The sequence below is a fragment of the Labeo rohita genome, chromosome 18 (assembly GCF_022985175.1).
Source record: "Labeo rohita strain BAU-BD-2019 chromosome 18, IGBB_LRoh.1.0, whole genome shotgun sequence".
NCBI classification, from domain to species: Eukaryota; Metazoa; Chordata; class Actinopteri; order Cypriniformes; family Cyprinidae; genus Labeo; species Labeo rohita.
The window spans coordinates 11,338,504-11,356,387 of record NC_066886.1 but is presented as its reverse complement, the minus strand read 5'-3'; the positions used below and the strand labels follow the sequence as shown (position 1 = coordinate 11,356,387).

General features: G+C 36.2%; 1 protein-coding gene across 3 annotated transcripts in view; it reads right to left on the bottom strand.

Annotated features, from left to right (window-relative positions):
• znf423 (zinc finger protein 423) overlaps nt 1–17,884 on the bottom strand; it is a 195,077-nt gene that overhangs the window by 145,103 nt on the left and 32,090 nt on the right. For 2 of the 3 annotated variants that reach the window (XM_051135752.1, XM_051135754.1), the window contains exon 2: nt 9,718–9,777. The exons of the other annotated variant lie outside the window; for it this stretch is intronic. In XM_051135752.1, coding sequence (XP_050991709.1) covers nt 9,718–9,777 — 60 coding nt within the window. The remainder of the gene's footprint in view (nt 1–9,717; nt 9,778–17,884) is intronic. 3 annotated transcript variants of the gene reach the window in all.

The window sequence follows — 17,884 nt, the reverse complement described above, 5'->3', positions numbered from 1 at the left end:
TCTAACGGCACAACAAAGTTGTCTTTCTAATCGCCCACCGTGCGCAATAAATACTAAATATAACATGACATAAATCTGCTTGATGAGCACAAGCATTCAATTTTGACTGTTGTGTTGAACGTCTGAATGGACAAAATGAATAAGCACATGATGAGTCATAAAACTTTTTCTTTTTTATGCAACCTCAAAACAAAACCAGTATCAAAAACAACATCAAATTTAAATGCATATATTAACTAAAAGTTACGTTTGGAGTGCACTAGCATATAGATGCTAAAAGACACTGACTAAAAGCCACAAATGTCCGATTTTGATTTTCATGCAATCTTTAAATAATGCAATAAAAAGCTTTCCATTTTGCATTGTGGGTTTCGCTTCAAGACAGCAAGTCAGCAACCCGGCTAAAACGTTTTGAGACCTTGGCTAGGGAACTCTCTTTACGACCCAAACCTTTAAAACTCCATTTCTCCTTCCGCCACTGTGTCTGCTCTTAGTTACGCTGTACCGTGTGTGCGTTTAAGTGCAATAAAATGTATGTTTGATATTTCAAAGTACTAAAAGGGGAAATCCACATGTGAGGTCATACTCGCGTGTCATCCGATGGAGAGAAGAAAGCAGGAGACAGAAACAGAGATCAGAAGAGAAGTTGTGTGCGTCGTACAAGTAACAGGAGGCGGGATGACGTACACACACACATCAGAATACAACTAAACCCCAACAAAAGAACGAGCGCTGTGCTGTACTGGAAAAATATCAGCTCCAACTTCAACAAGACTTTTTTCCTAGGAAAACATTAAAGCACAAGGCTGTCTTTCAACTACACCACAAATACACACGCACACACAGACACACACTCGAACCAGACGTGGCCAAATGTAAACCAGATCAAGGCTGCATTAGTCAGAGAGACCAAAGGAATTGTAGTGCAGCTCTGTGCTCGATTAGGGATGTCTGATCTCATCACATGAACACAGCCTACCTGTCGAAATCCATCGCTCATCCTGTCCCTGAAAACTGGCACAGACACGCGCTCGGATAGAAAACATTAATGATGTTGGATCGCGTCAAGACACAATGGAGAGGCGATCCAGGTTTAATGTGGACTCCACGGCACCGGCTCCTTCAAACAAAGACGGATTTGCAACCTTTACAGGTATACAGTCCATGCGGAAGAGTTATAATGTGATGATTAATGTTGCTGCAGTACTAAAATTTTGTTGATTGGAAAATTTTAGAGGCATTTCCAGTGATTTTTCACAATACTTCACAGCAGTCTCTAATAACATACTCAAAAGCAACTACTATGTTAGTGAATATACTCTACTCTTTTACTTGCTACTTTTACTTAAGTTAAATATTCATTTTAACACTACAAATTAAAATTGAATAATAGCTTGTAGCCAGCTTGTCAAAATAAAATCATGTAAAATAAAATAAAATAAAATAAAATTAAATTAAATTAAAAATGTGATCCTGGACCACAAAAACAGTCTTAAGTAGCACTTTTGGGGTCAAAATTACGATTTTTCTTTTATGCCAAAAATCATTAGGATATTAAGTAAAGATCATGTTCCACAAAGATATTTTGTACATTTCCTACCATAAATATATCAAAACTTAATTTTTGATTAGTAATTGCTAAGAACTTCATTTGGACAACTTTAAAGGCGATTTTCTCAGTATTTTTTTTTTTTTTTTGCACCTAAACTAAAGTGTCATAAGTGGCATTGTAACAAATACACACACACACAAAAATACAAGAAATTAATAAAATAAAATTTTATTAATAACATTGTATGGGTCAAAATTTACAATTTTTCTTTTATGCCAAAAATCATTATTGCATTGCTAAGAACTTAAATTTGGACAACTTTCAAGGTGATTTTCTCAGTATTTTGATTTTTGCATCCTAAGGTTCACAATTTTCAAATAGTTGTATCTCGCCAAATACTGTCCTATCCTAACAAACCATACATCAATGGAAAGCTTATTTATTCAGTTTTCAGCTTTCAGATGATGGCTGGTTTTGTGGTCCTTGGTCATAAATAAAATAAAATAAGTGTCATAAACCTGGTTAATCTGCCCATTTTTGCTCATATGAGTTCATTATTAGCATCAACCTCCAATCTTTTCATTTTGGAGTAAATACTGAAAAACTAATTTCAAGATTTGAGTCTTGTTTCTCTAAATGTATGTACATATACTGATCATAAATTGCCATAATGGCCATAAATTGCAATGAGCCCTTAAACAATGCATGTTTGTTGACCACTAGCTATAAGGCCACATGTATGGTACATCTATATCCGCGCTGTGCGTTTTCCGGTTTGGAGTTGGGACAAGGGCCCCTGATGGCCCAGCGCTTGAGCAGGTGCAGTGCGTGCACGTGGTCTCTCGGGGGACCGCAGGGCCTAACGCGGTAAACACGGGACCTATTTAAAGCGAGCAGACCTCTCTCTCTGGCTCCGCTGGCCTCCGCTAGCTGTGTTTCCACAATACCGCACGGCCCCTCGGGACCCCCGCTTGCCAGCCACACTGTACCAGTCTCCCCTCCTCTAGAGACCCAGCACCCAACGCTCATGCACCCAGACACAGAGAACAAAAAAGAGTTGGAGATGATGAAAGAGCGCGTCATGGAAGGATGGGAATTAAATCACAAAGAACACACAAACAGCCGTACAGCTGCTCACCGATCCCATCACCTGTTCTAGCCCATGGTGGCGCGAACGACACGAGAACGCGCGAGCGTCGCATACACACTTCGACGTGGAAATATACACGCGCGGCGACATGCTAATGCATACACACATGCAGACGCACACCTCCTCTTCACACATTAAAACTGTTTTCCTGTCGCTGCCTTGGGGAAATTAAAAATATATTATGGACCTCCAGAGGTTCGTGCAAGGAGATGAAGAAAAATAGAGAGGGACACAAATGAGAGAGCGAGACAGACAGCGAGACATGAACGGAGAGAGAGGAAGACACACAAAAGCACTTGAGGGATAGAGAGATGGATCTCTTGGTTGTGTCCTCTTTTCTAAACTGCCCACTGCATCATGGAGAAAGAAGGCCATTTTGGGGCTGCGATGTAGCCGACGGTCATCATCGCTCCTGTCCTCCTCCCACCCTCCCTCCGCTCGTCCCTCGTTCCCAGCCACCAAACGGAGAATGCATGGCTGAATCCAGCTCAGGTTAGATTCCAGAGGGGACAGAGCATGTGCAGGGGCCAGGAGACTGACTGATATTTCACTCTGTGAGTGTGTGTATACACACACAAAATCATCTAACAGATCTCGCCAATCCTCTGGTTCTCAACGGTTGCCTCCGCTGGACCAAACAAACAAAACTGTCAGTTATTCGCCAAAATGAATAACTGCTGTTGCGTAGTGATTTAAATGTGTCACTAAGGTTATGTTACCCAACTGGTTCCAGCAAATCTGTATGAATGACATGTGACGGTCTTGAAAGCATCAAACAAATCAGTGTAGTCGGCACCGACATATAGCGCTATTGCGCTACTGGCGTCCCGAGTTCAAATCCCAACTTGTAGACCTTTCCCAACCCTGTCCCCTCTCTCTTTCCCACTTTGCTTCCTGTCTGCTCTACACTATCCTATCACAATAAAAAAAAAAAAAAAAAAACACCTTATACTTTCATTTTCCAGGAAAAGTGGAGAAATTTTGCAAAAAATGTCATTACTGTTGACTAAATAAATTAATAAATAGTTAAGCTATTATAAAATATTATTATAAATAGTTTGTTTATAAATAGTTTGATCAAAAATACAGTAAAAACTGAAATATAGGTAAATAACAGCATTTCTTTGAAATTGTTTAGATTTTTTTGTAACAATGTGAAAGTCTTATCTGTCACTTATTATTTATCTAACATACCCTTGCTAAAAAAAAAAAAAAATGCAAATTTTAGTAAAAAAAAAAAAAAAAATCTTGGCAAACGTTTGTACGGTAAAATATATATTTATCTTTTATTAAACAAAAAACACCATGTCAAGATAATAATACTCTGACTTCGGCAGAAGTGTTTTTACAGGATTATGATGAATAGAACATTTAAAATAACACCATTTATTTGAAATTTATTTGAATTTTTTTTGTAAAAATAAAAGTCTTAACCATCACTTATTATTTATCTAATGCACCCTTGCTAAATATAAATATTAATTTCTATTAAAAAAATCTTGGTAAAGTTTTGGACGGTAAAATATATATTCGTTTTTTAAAAAAGTTTTTTTTTTTAAGAATTTAGATCATCAGAAAGTTCAAAATAACAGCATTTATTTGAAATTGATTTGATTTTTTTTGTAACAAAATTAGTCTTTACCATCACTTATTATTTATCTAATGTACTCTGCTAAATAAAAATATTAATATAAAAAAAAAAAATCTTGGCAAAAATTTCAGACCGTAATGTATATAGTCATTAATTAATAGAAAGTTCAAAATAACCATTTATTTGAAATTTATTTGATTTCTTTTGTGGGTGTAACAATGTGAAAGTCTTAATGTCGCTTATTTTATGTACACTTTCTAAATAAAAATATTTCCTTTTAGAAAAATCATATATGTCAATAATGTATATATTTATTATGTAAATAAAAAAATAAAAAAAAACACCATGTCAAAGTATTAATAGTGTGACTTTAATCAGTGTTTTTACAGGATTTTGATGAATAAAAATGTTAAAATAACAGCATTTATTTGAAATTTATTCAAGTGTCATTTTGGAGCATGTAACATGAAAATGTGTCATTATGTCCCAAAAAAAGATCCAACAAAATTTTCCTTTTTTCTGAGGCACATGAAATGTGTTTCTAAAAATTATATATATGCCTTTATTTCTGGCCCAACCAATCCTGCAAAAACAGCTCTTCTCTGCACTGTACCGACTGCACCACATACCTTTCTTTCCCCTTCTCTTTCATTCTGGCCTCGACAAAAGTTTAACGTGTGCCGAGTTTGACAGCGTAGGCTATTAAGAGGGTCATAAATAGGCCTGGTTCGGTGCCCCGCTGCCAAATAAAACCAGAACACAACAGCTCCCTTTCTGCCTGAGGAATACACAGGTGACCAAAAAGCTCACATTACGGGTGAGGTCACAATGACTCGCCCAGTGTGGGTGAGACCGAGGGAGAGCAGACGGAGCCGTCCGATTGGCTGCGCTAAGAGGTCCTGCCGGCCCACCAATAGCTGAGGGAGGAAATGAATAAAATAATTCAATTCAAGACCATTACAGCCCCTATCGGCCAGCGCACGGGGATATGAGCAGCCTTTTTCCACAATGAATCATAGTCGGGGACACGCACACAAATTGGGTGCTTGTGTGCGTGCGCGTGTGTGTGAGTAATAATGTACTTGATCCCTGCAAATGTGCGTCAGACGATGTCCTATATGTTGACAAAGCAAAGTCTCTAGAGCTATTGTTTCAAAGTGTGTGTGTGTGTGTGTGTGTGTGTGTGAGAACATATCCAAAAGCACCGCTTCGGCTCTTTGACAGGAAGCAGGAAAAACAATGCTCAACTTCACAGCTCTGATGGCACTTATAAAAAACAATTCCCCCCTCCCTGCTCTGTCTTTCGAAAAATGACAAGCGTCTGCATCTGTCTCTATAAACTCTTGCTCTCCCTCCTCTTCCTTTCCTTCGACCGATCCCCCCCCCCACCTCCACACCACCATCTCTCCGAGTCTCCAGTGTCAGACCTGGCTCATTTTCTCTCTTTTCTCCTTTCCTTCTCTTCTTCCCCTCTGGGCCAGGGAGGGACGGGTTGTTTTTCTATCTCAGGGAGCACGGGGTGGAGAGAGAAAGACAGAGAGAAAGAGAGAGAGGGAAACGGGGGGTGTACCTCCGGCCCGTTCCCCCAGCGGGACAGACCGAAGGGGCCTCAATCAGGTCCTTGGGGGCCCGCGGGTGGGGGGGCGGGGCTCTAACTCTTTCCTTTAACCTCTCCACCCCTTAACTCCAACCCCCCCGCTGCACTCGCTCCAAACTCAGCACACATTTTCCACCGAGGAGAAAGGGGGGGGGGGAACCAAGTGAATTTAATACCAGGAAAAGCCTGCCAGTGTCCTTGTCGACATCATCTCCTAGGGAATAAAGGGAAGGAAGGTTTTTTATCTTTTTAAATAAGAGATGGCGAGCGGCCCCCTGAGCCCCAGCACAGCAGCACAAACAAACACAGGAGAGAGTATGGATAGGGGGAAGGGATTGAAAAAAAGAAGAAAAAAAGAAGGAAGACAAAGAGGAAAGAGAAAGGAAGAAAGAGGAGGTGATGCGGAATGCGACCAAGTCCACCCGGAACAGAGGTGGAAAAAAAAGGCTGATTAGCGCGAGCAAATGGGGTTACGGCACGAGAAACGAAGGAGAGAGGGATGGAAGGAGGAGTCGAGGAGGAGAGGCAGGGAGGAAGAGCGGAGGGTTTAGCGAGAGCCCTGGGACTCCCCTTCCTGCTGTATCTCACACACGCAGCACTTTGCAGCCACCCAGGACCTCAGTCAGCACCCCTGCAGCACTCCCTCAGGGCCGGTTAGGAGGGGCCCACGTCATCCCCTCAGGCCCCCGGGGGCCACTCTCTCGTACTCCCTTTTCTCTGCTGAGCTCACCAGGATGCAACATGCACCAGCACACTTAAAACAGCACAAACACATCTAATACATTCTCTTTAGCTATTTTAATGCTCTAATGACCAATACGATTCCAATAAAGGCTATATATTATTTTACTTAGGCTATTTAAGACATGTATATTGATAGGGATAGTAGAGGAAATGATGGGGAGAAGGGGGAATGAGTCCAGGAAATGCACTCAAATGCATATCAATAGCATTAGATCCCACAAAGATTCATCTAGTGGAGAAAGAAAAATCATTTCGTGTAGGGACCCATTCTCACAAATTACGTAATCAGATTACTTTTTTCAAGTAACTAGTAAAGTTACACAGTTACTTTTTCAAACAAGTAACACCAGTTACTTTTTTTCCTCATTTCTCATAAGTAGCACAGGTATTTTTGTATCAACTGCCAACAATACATTGTATGGGTCAAATGCCAAAAATCATTAGGATATTAAGTGAATATCATGTTCCATGAAGACATTTTGTAAATTTCCTACTGTAAATATATCAAAACTTATTATGCATTGCTAAGAAAGTAATTTGGACAACTTTAAAGGCAATTTTCTCAATATTTTGATTGTTGTACACCTTCAGATTCTAGATTTTCAAATAGCTGTATCTCGGGCAAATATTGTCTTAACAAACCATACATCAGTGGAAAGCTTATTTATTCAGCTTTCATATGATGTATAATTCTCAATTTCGATTTCAAATTGACCCTTACGACTTGGTTTTGTGGTCCAGGGTCACATTTATTGATGAAATCTCACCTGTTCAGAGAAATTGGGAATAAGATGTTACTTTAGTATTCCTCAAATTCAGTATTTAGTATTCCTGCAATAATTAAATATGTTAAATAATATAAATATCCTTTATGTATGTAATCCCATTTTATTAACCAGTATCTTTGCTGCATCCAATTCAACCATACTAATAAGCATAACATTCTTTCTTTTTTTTTTTTTTTTTTAATTTTTTTGGTTGTTGCTGAAAAGTGAACTTTCTTCTTATGTGTTCTACTGTACAGGTGTGAATTCACATTTCCTTTCAGCCTGAGGCTTTTGGTGTTTTACATTTGATAAAAATAGAACTTTTTATATTAAAAACAAACATTTAAAAAGTAACAAAAAAGTAACGCATTACTTTCCATAACAAAATTAACAAAATTAGTTACTTTTTCCAAGAGTAACAATATTATAAGGGGCCATTTACACAGCATGTGTTTTTCTATTCTAATGTGCTACTTTTCTATTGTTTTTCCAATGTAAACACATGCTTGATGGATGTGCATGACCATTATGCTCGCGTCTTGCAAGGCGACTCTGAGGCGGGGCAAGCATTGCAAGCTTCCAATTAAATTATCCATTATTATTTCAAAAAGTAACCATAATAAAATTGACTTATTCTTTGTGAGGTGTAAAATACTGTAATTTCTTTTACTTTGCAATTTAACGGTTACGTTTCTTAAATGAGATCTCCCCGATGATGTGTGCAGCCTTTAAATGCGACCTTCGGAGGATGAAGCCTTCCATAACCTTGTTCCTTAAAAAAGGGAATTCTGCTGTTTGCCTATTTCTATTATTTTCATTATTGCCGTTATTGCGTCACATCTCAAAAGCACGTCTCGATCGCTCGGATTCAATGCTGCACTTTTAAAAAAACATTCCTGAGCACTGCGTCTGGTGTTTTTAGACACAAAGACGCATTCTGTGTCAATGACCCCTAATGCATTAATTTTAAAAATAACTTTTCCCAACACTAATTATTAACATACTGGCTGTTTTTTAGCACTTATAAAGAACATATTCTTCTGCATTTTTGAGTCTTACGGTGCGTTTCCACTATAGCATCAAATCTGCGCTCAGTGACGCTTGGCAACGCTACAACGTCACTGCTTTGTGTGCGTCAAACTTAGGGTAGAGCACGGCTCTGAAAACAATGTTTACATCTTGTTTGAACTTCACCTTTTAACAGCGGTTTGCAACCTAAACACTTTAGTAGCGCCATCTAGGTACAACCTAAAATTCAAAATGATGAAACACAGCCTATAGAGACAGCCCTAAATATAACATATGACTTCAGCGACAAGTGATTTCAGCTCAGTAATCCACCAGTTCAGAAAACACTTACGTTAAAATCTTGCCTTGCAAACTTTTCACAGCGATTGGTTGTCGCCCGGCATTTTTCATTCGATATTTGCATAAAGTCCAGGAACGCCCAACCTTTTTGATGTTCTCAACGCTGTGCCGCTTTCAATACCATAACGCACCTCGTGAGCATTTAAGCTCACTGTCACATTTGGTGCAGTCATATTTACTGTTGCTCAAACAATATATAATCCATGTGATCTGGAGTTTTTAGTACTTTGCATCTTTAAAAGGACCATGAAATCACACTTGACTATGTTCTAAATACACTTTCCTGCATAAAAAAAAAAAAAGGCCTTTCATTAAAATAAATTTTATAAGCTTCCATTTTGACTGTCATCACCCCCCCGTTCTGCCCGACTTAAACAAGCAAGGACTAATTTATTCCTAATAATCCAAAAAATGCACAGCTGTGTAGTTTGTTAGATACCACCCAGTCAAAAAAGCAGCTAGGTTGATGCTGTGGTAATTTTTTCACGCTCCCATCCCATCCAGATACAGACGTGTGTCTTCGTTTGAAAACGTTCGAGTAGTGAAAAGGGCTTCTGAGGTAATAGGTTGAAAAGCAAAATCTAATATTCAGAAAGATGCACGATGTGAAACAGCCCGCTTGGATTTTGCCGGATAGAAATTTTCCTCTCCAGAGAGGAGGTGTAATCAAACTCGTCAAGTCGTGCGATATTGCATTCGGAGTGCGGCAAAGTGCCTGTACGTTGAGACAGGAAGCGCCTCTAAGCCTCCAGTCCAGCGTGCACCTGGACGCCATCCTCTTGTGCCTTATGAAAAACTCTCCCTCCTTTCCTCCCTTCCTCCCTCCCTCTGTGCGCAGGGCTGCAGGCCATGTGGAATCGATATTAGAGATTGTGATGCAGCGGGTCGTCTCCGAGGGAGCGGGGGGTTGGATGTATCGTGCAGGACGCCACGCTAGCGAAATCATACCTGTCTGAACTGAGGAGTCCCAACCACTGGCGCACTCTGTAGATTCGGCCTCTTCCACCGCTACCGAAAAAGAGAGAGAGAACGTATTAGAGCGCTTGTGTAGCCAAACCTCACATTTCGAGCACACAAACATTGTCAGAAGCGCGCCACATAAACGGCGGCCCATCGTGAGCCTATGATGCGTTCGATCTGGTTGTTGGATGCACATCAAAGGACTTTATTGTGTGTTGGTGCTCTTTGTTTGTCTATGTGCTAATTTTGGAGGTGCAAAAACAGGTAACGGGAGGCAGTGAGATGAGAGGAGGAATGTGTGATGAAGGTTTTCCTGGGCATAGTCAAGGAAGGAAGCCCCACTGGCACACAAACAGGAAGCAGCAGTGTTCAGGACACAATAAGAACTTGGACCACCCCCCACAGCCTCACCACCATAAACACACACTCACACACACATTACCGGTCTCTACAAAACTCCCCTTAGCCTGGAAGCACTTTGGCACACAGTCTAGAATGGAAACACACACACACACTGTAACTTTTCAACAACAAACACTGTCGGTAATTTGTGTAACTGCTCCGCATTAGGCGACGGAGGCATCGGTGCATGAAGGAATATGTCGAGTAATTTATAACAGCACTTTTTCAGCATGAATGGACTATTAAGTGTAGAAGTCTTCACACTCGGCGAACAATGTACATGAAGATAAGGAACAAAAAGCAGGAAAGATAAACATTAATGATGAGGTTCAAAAGAGGGCAAGACATAATTAAGTTATCATACTAACCACAAGAAGATTTAAAGCGTTAATTAAGTTAAAATAAAACTTGTGTCATTATTTACTCACCCTCATGTTGTTTGTTTTTTTTTAATGTGGAACACCAAACGAGGCATTAGTGTGAATGTTCACACTGCTCTTTTTAAGTTAATCAAAAGTGAACAGGGAATAAAATAAAATAAAATAAAATAAAATAAAATAAAATAAAATAAAATAAAATTTAGGAAGATTTTGTGCGAATAAACAATTTCACACTGTCCTTTTTCAGTTATAACGAATAGGGATTAAAGCAGTCAAGCTTAAAATAAAATAAAATAAAATAAAAAAATAAGACAAAATAAAATAAAATAAAATAAAATATTTAGGAAGATTTTCTGTCAATATAAACCATTTTCACACTGCCCTTTTTCAGTTATAATGAAAGTAAACAGGGATTGGAACAGTCAAGTTTAAAATAAAATAAAATAAATAAAATAAAATAAAATAAAATAAAATAAAATAAAATAAAATAAAATAAAATAAAATAAAATAAAATAAAATAAAATAAAATAAAATAAAGGAAGGTTTTCTGTCAATAAAAACAAAATTTGAAAAATGTAAAAATGCATCTAACAGTGCCAGTCCGCATTTACTGTCATACAATGTTGGGGGGAAATGGAATCAGCACATTCTGCTTTTTTAAGTTGCTTTCACTTTCAGTCTCTGCAAAATAAATGTAAATACTTTTTTTTTTTCTTTTGTGTTCACAGGAGAATGAAACTCACACAAGTTTACACTAACATGAGGGTGAGCAGATGATGACAGACATTTATTGTTTGAGTGAACTGTTCCTTTAAATAGAGTTTATATGAGAAAAGAACCAAAAGTGGGAACAAGAAAGACAGAGAGAGCCAGAGAAAGCACAAGAGAGAGACTGAATCTGCTCTGTGTAAAGGAAATTGTGGTTAGATATGCTCCCACTGGCATTGGGCATCACTGCAGTCTCACTAAACCCACTTCCTCTCAGGAAAAGACTCTCAGAGAAAGCGGGAAAAAATGAGAGACAAAAGGAGAGAAAGACAGAGCGAGAGAGAGTAAGGCACAAACTGCACTGTCCCTGACAGCCATACTGCATTCCTTCCACATTATCAGTTCCTTAATTACACACAGACTCTCTTTTCCTCTGAAAAATACACACGCACACACACACACACACCACTGCAGAAAGTGCTGTCTGGGCCACCGTACACCGTTCTCGCCGAAGCTGCTCCCAGCAGGGTGGTCGGTGTGAACTCGACTCCACTACCACCTCCCTATTCCATATTCTAGTCCCAAGCCAAGGCCAACAGGCCCCTGTTTTCCCTCTCAGTGCTGTGGAATATCAGGACCGCAGACGCTCCAGCCAGGAGTTCCAGCGCAAAGCCTGCCGTCAAGGCCCGAGGAGCCGAGCCAGGTCAGAATGACTGGCCTGTTACCGGACGCCAGCCGCTTGAGCCCAGAAACAACAGAAGGCCTTTGCTAACAGGACACTGAGGTCTTCTCTTCCACTCCTTTCAAAGTCAAGGGATACGTCACACCTCTCTTTGCCTTTCTCTTGTCCTTTGTTTAAAAGTCTCTCAAATTTTTCCCCTCCGTTACTCAAATTCCCATTCTGAAATGACGTTTGGCTGGATTTTGGCTTCTGTTTATTCTTGTTCCAGACTTGGAGGCAGTGTTGAACTGGAATACGTGTAAATAACAGATTACAAAAATCAAACGCTTGGGTCATTCACAAAATATGTCCCTCAAGTGTTCTGTCATGGGGAAAAAAAAAGCCATCAAATGTTTAAGACAGCCCATATAAAAAGGTGCCATTATGTAACCTGATAAATTATGAAAATAAAAACAAATAAAACAAAACGATTTTATTTTATTGTGTTCTATTTCATTTTATTTTTTTATTTTTTTATTTTACTAATTATTTTAGTTTATTTCAGTTTATTTCATTGCATTTTATTATTTTTATTTATTTATTTTATATTTTATTTCATTTTCATTTTCATTTCACTTTTATTTTTTTTCCATTTCATTTCATTTTATTTTATTATTTTATTTCAGTTAATTTAATTGCATTTTTTAATTTAATTTCAGTTTATTTTGTTTTATTTCATTTCATTTTGTATTTAATTTAATTACATTTCATTTCATTTTTAATTATATTATTTTTTTCAGTGCATTTAATTTTTTTAATTTAATTTTTTTACTTTATTTAATTTAATTTAATTATTTTATTTCAGTTCATTTCATTTTATTAATTTATTTCATTTAATTTTGTAGTTTCATTTAATCTTTTAATGTATCATATTCGATTTTATTTTATATTTTTTAAATTTATATTTATTTCATTTTTTAATGTAATTTAATTTCTTTTTTCATTTTATTTTATTTTTTATTTTTTTCCAAATTGTCCTTATTTTATTTTTTATTTAATTTTATTATTTAATTTTCTATTAATTCAGTTTGTCCTGTACATTCAGTTTTTTCCATTATATTTTTAATTGCATTTTTATTATTTTATTTTGCATTTTATTATGAAAAATAAATATATTATAATTATAATCATTTCATTTTATTTCATTTCATTTTGTATTTAGTTTCTTTTCATTTTTTAGTGTATCATATTCTATTTTATTTTATACATTTTATTTTATATTTCATTTAATTGTTTATTTTATTTTATTTTTCATTCTATTTTAGATTTCATTTTATTTTTTATTTAATTGTATTTATTTATTTTTTTATTGTATTCAGTTTGTCCTGTACATTCAGTTTTTCCTAGATTAAACATTAGTTCAATTTATTCTGTATAATTTACTACATTTTAATAAATCAAGACAAATAAAATTAAATAAAACTAAAAATGAAAAAAAAAAAAATTACTTTTGTGAGAAAATGTAACTACATTTAATTCAGAACTGTAAATTAGAAAGTCACAAATGATTTTAAATATTAAAAAATTTTAATCACCAACTGAGTGTATTACATTGTAAAATACACTTGATACCATTTAAACATTGAGCACTTATTGGGCAAACCAAAGTACTGGCTTGTAATTCACAAACAAACATGATTTCAGCCAGGTAGCATCTTACCTTGCATATTTACCACAGCGCAATTCATGTAATTTGTAATCAGGACGAGAGGGATTGTAACCGAAATACAACTGTGGTGAAGCTAAGATGAACACTTTATACCAAGTCCAACAACTGCTCACTGTGACCCTGAATGCATCTACCCAACCTTTCTTAGATGCTCTTCTCCTCTTCTCTGACCATCTCTTCCCTTCACTGCAAGTTTGTATTTGTGTGTTCTTTTTTCTGTTCACAGAATAGTTTCTCTCCCGGCCTGAGTCGCTTCGATGCCGTGCTGTACTGTTTATCAGGGGAGATATCATGCTGCTTTTTCTAGTCAGATCTTGCTCTCTTGTTCTCCACTGTGCAGGGCTGGGCTTTTCTCCCCCTGGCTTTATGGTATGCTCCCGGTAGTCTGTAAGATCCACTATGAGTGCTGCTACTCATACAAAAACTGCACACACACTTACAAAACACACACACACACACAAAGTACAGTATCTCTCCAGAAACCCAACCTACACTGCAGGTGCTAAGCACACTCAGACTCCCACACTCGCATAACACTTCTACCTTCCTTCTGAAGAGATAATTAGTGGTGATTACTAGCTCACACTCATGGTTAGGGATTTAAACAAACCCCTAACCCTAAACAGTAAAGGGATAGTTCAACTCAAAGCATTTCTTCTGTGGAAAACAAATGAAGATACTTAGTATGATGTATCAGTGTGCTTTTGTCCAATTCCCTGCTGAAATTATAGACTTTCATTGTACACGATAAAAAGATCTGGACAAACATCAAAATATCTTCTTTTGCGTTCCACAGTGAGCATCGAATCCTGTAACGTTTGTGCTACGGACACAAATGATACTTTAAATTCTGTGCCTTGCTGAAGAGAGATGTTAGAGCTGCATGAACTGTGAGGGGAAAAAAAAAAAAAAAAAAAAAAAAAAGTGTTGTTTTTTTTTTTTTTTTTCTAAAAGTTCTGGATTTGCTGTGCTTTGCTGCACAACATGGCCAATATGTTCTATTCATTATCAACATGACTTTAAGATATTAATTTATATTATTGTTAAAGTTAAATCATTTTACAGTATAGTATGATGAAGAAGAACATTACTTTGTATTTTGTACTATTATTATTAGAATTAAAATAACATTTTAAAAAGTTACATAAATTAAGGGGAAAGTGCAAATGTATTTTTTTCTAATAAAAACTGACTTTGATTTTAAAAAAAAATTCACAGTTCCTGCAATTTAAAATTTTATTTATTTACATTATTTTTGTTTTATTTACAAAATATGTTAATATGACTTAAAAATAACACTTTTGATTACAATTAACAATAATTATTATACAAATTATTTTAAAGTTGAATAATTTTAAAGTACAAGAACATTACTTTTATTTTTATTTTTTATTTTATTTTATTTACATTGTCCTGTACACTTATTTTTATCCTAGCTTAAACATTAGTTTAAGTTCTAACAAGTGTGCAAACATAGCAAAACTAAATAATAATATAAGAATTTATTAAGTATTTATATAAGAATTTATTCTGTATAATTAACTACACATTTATTTTATACATTTTAATAAACTGAAAAATAAAATTCAATAAATGTTTTTATAATAATAAATTATTTAATAATATTACTTTAAAAATAAATAATTTTTAAAATATAATATGATAAAGAACATTACTTATTATTACAACTATTATTAGAATGAAAAAATACATTTTAAGTACAAGTTACAATTTTAAGTTACTCTAAATTGTGAGGAAAATGCATTTTTTTCTGATAAAAATGGACAATTCCTGCAATTTAAAATGCCATTTATTTATATTATTTTATTATATTTAAAAAAAATATTATATGACTTAAAAATAATAATAATAATAATTACAATTAACTATAATTTTTATACTAATTATTTTAAAGTTCAATAATTTTAAAGTACAAGAAGAACATTACTTTTATTATTATTATTACTTTTACTACTAAATAAAAATATTAAACAAAATAAATATTAAAATTGTAATATTTCACTGTAAAACTGAAAACAAGTTACATGCAAATGCATTTTTGTGACAAACATTCCCAGTTACTGTAATTTAAAATGTGATTTATTACATTATTTGTTTAAAAAAAAAAAACTACAGATTTACTGTGCTTGTTTGTATGGCTGCACAACATGGCCAATATGTTGCATTAATTATCAATATGACTTTAAGACAGTAATCATAATTATAATTAATAATAATTATTATACTAATTATTTTAAACTTTTATCATTTTAAAGTAGAGTAAGAATAAGAACATTACTTTTATTATTACTATTACTATTATTTTTACTAATAAAAATAAAAATATGATATTTAAAAAATAAAAATAAAAATATGAAACAAAAATGTAAAAAAAAATTCAAGAATATTTCACTGTAAAATTAGAAAAAAGTTACATGAATTGAGGAGAATGTGCAACTGCATTTTTCTGATAAAAATTAACTGATAAAAACTGAATAATATATATAATAATCGTAAAGGTATAATAATAATAATAATAATAATAATAATAATAATAATAATAGTAGATTGAAGTACTGTTACATTTCAATAATATTATTTATGGCTGTCTTAATGTCATAATTTAGGTTAAAGCATCAAGCTAACCCTGGATCATGAACTGCTTGTATATAAAAAAAAAAAAAAAGGCAGCACATATATTTAATTAAACTGCACCATTTGCAATTTAATAAGGCATATCACTATTTCTTTTTTTTAAACAATTACTCATTCAGCCCTTACAGCCCTAATATGCTTTCCCCTTTTTTTTTTTTTTTTTTTTTTTTTTTTTTTTTACAAAGGATTTGACTTTTAAAACTGCAAAAAATAAATTAATTAAATTGAAGAAGGAACCCACACAATACATAGAGACCAGAGCATCAGAGACATCAAGGTTGGCTTTGTAATCTGAATGACTACGTACTACCCCTTAGCAACCATCCAGAACACCCCATCTTGTCGCAATCCCACAATTCAACCCAACGCATCACCGAAATCTCAGCCACACCACGGCGAACACTTAAGACTTCTGGACCAGACGAGGGACGTCACATTCCTGAAGACACGTCTTCCCAACGGAGGAGGAAAAAACGCTAAATTACTCCCAATCAGAGCGCCACTCATCCCCCATTTCCCGCTTCATTAGAGGAAGGATATTGGAGTGTAGTCAGGCAGAGAGAAAGAGCGCAGGAGTGCGGAGGAGGAAGAGGGTTACGGTAGACAAATGCCCTACGTCTCCTCAAACACACGCACACACAGAGACAGCTCCGTTCAGCCCCAGGCTTCAGCACAACAGCACCACACACAGTTGAGCCCCGATCCCTGTCTAAAAACAAAGCTGCCGGCGGCACTGGCAGACCTCTGCCTCCTACACACTACTGCACTGCACTGGGCTCGAGCCAAGTAAGACATACTTACTTGCTCTCCGTCTCTCACACACACAGAGAGAGAGAGAGCTACAACTCTAGACCCACTGTGAAGTCAATGGTCAGAAATATCAGTGAATGAACTGCTATATGAAAGCGATCGCAGATGCTACGGAATAGAAATTAGCGCCGTTAGAAAAACCCTAACACATCAAGGTGTGGCTGGCGCTCATCTACAGGGATGGGCCGTCCAGCTGCGGACCACTGGACTACAGATGGCCCTCAGTACACACTTCCAGTCCTGAGTGACTCAAACTCTCCAACCCTCCTAAATAACAAGAATAAAACATAAAGCCCAAGAGGATATTAAGACCTCACACTAGGATCCGCACAGCCAAACTCAACCCCGCACGGAAAGAAACAAAAGAAGAGGGCGATTGGGAGAAGAAGAAGAAAAAAAGTCATTAGAAGGAGTTTTAAAAGCAGCATTCTATTAAAAGCCTCTTCCTGCTCTCCCTCATTAGCTGAGCATATTTATTTCTGTGTATCTTGTCTTCATCCCCCGGCGCCCTGCGTGCGGAAAGCGCTGCTGTTGTGAACTGTGACGCGACGGGGGGGCTTTAGCCATAGGAAGTGTGAGATGAAGAGGGAACGTGAGATATAACGGGACTGTCATGTGATTGTCAACCATCTACTATCAGCCAATCGACACTTTCACAGTGCCAAAGTAGTAAATACGTCTTCTAGTGACTGACCAATATGCTGGCCAGGCAATATACGTGACCTGGACCACAAAACCAGTCTTATATTTGTACAGGTATATTTGTAGCAATAGCTAACAATACATTGTATGGGTCAAAATTATCAATTT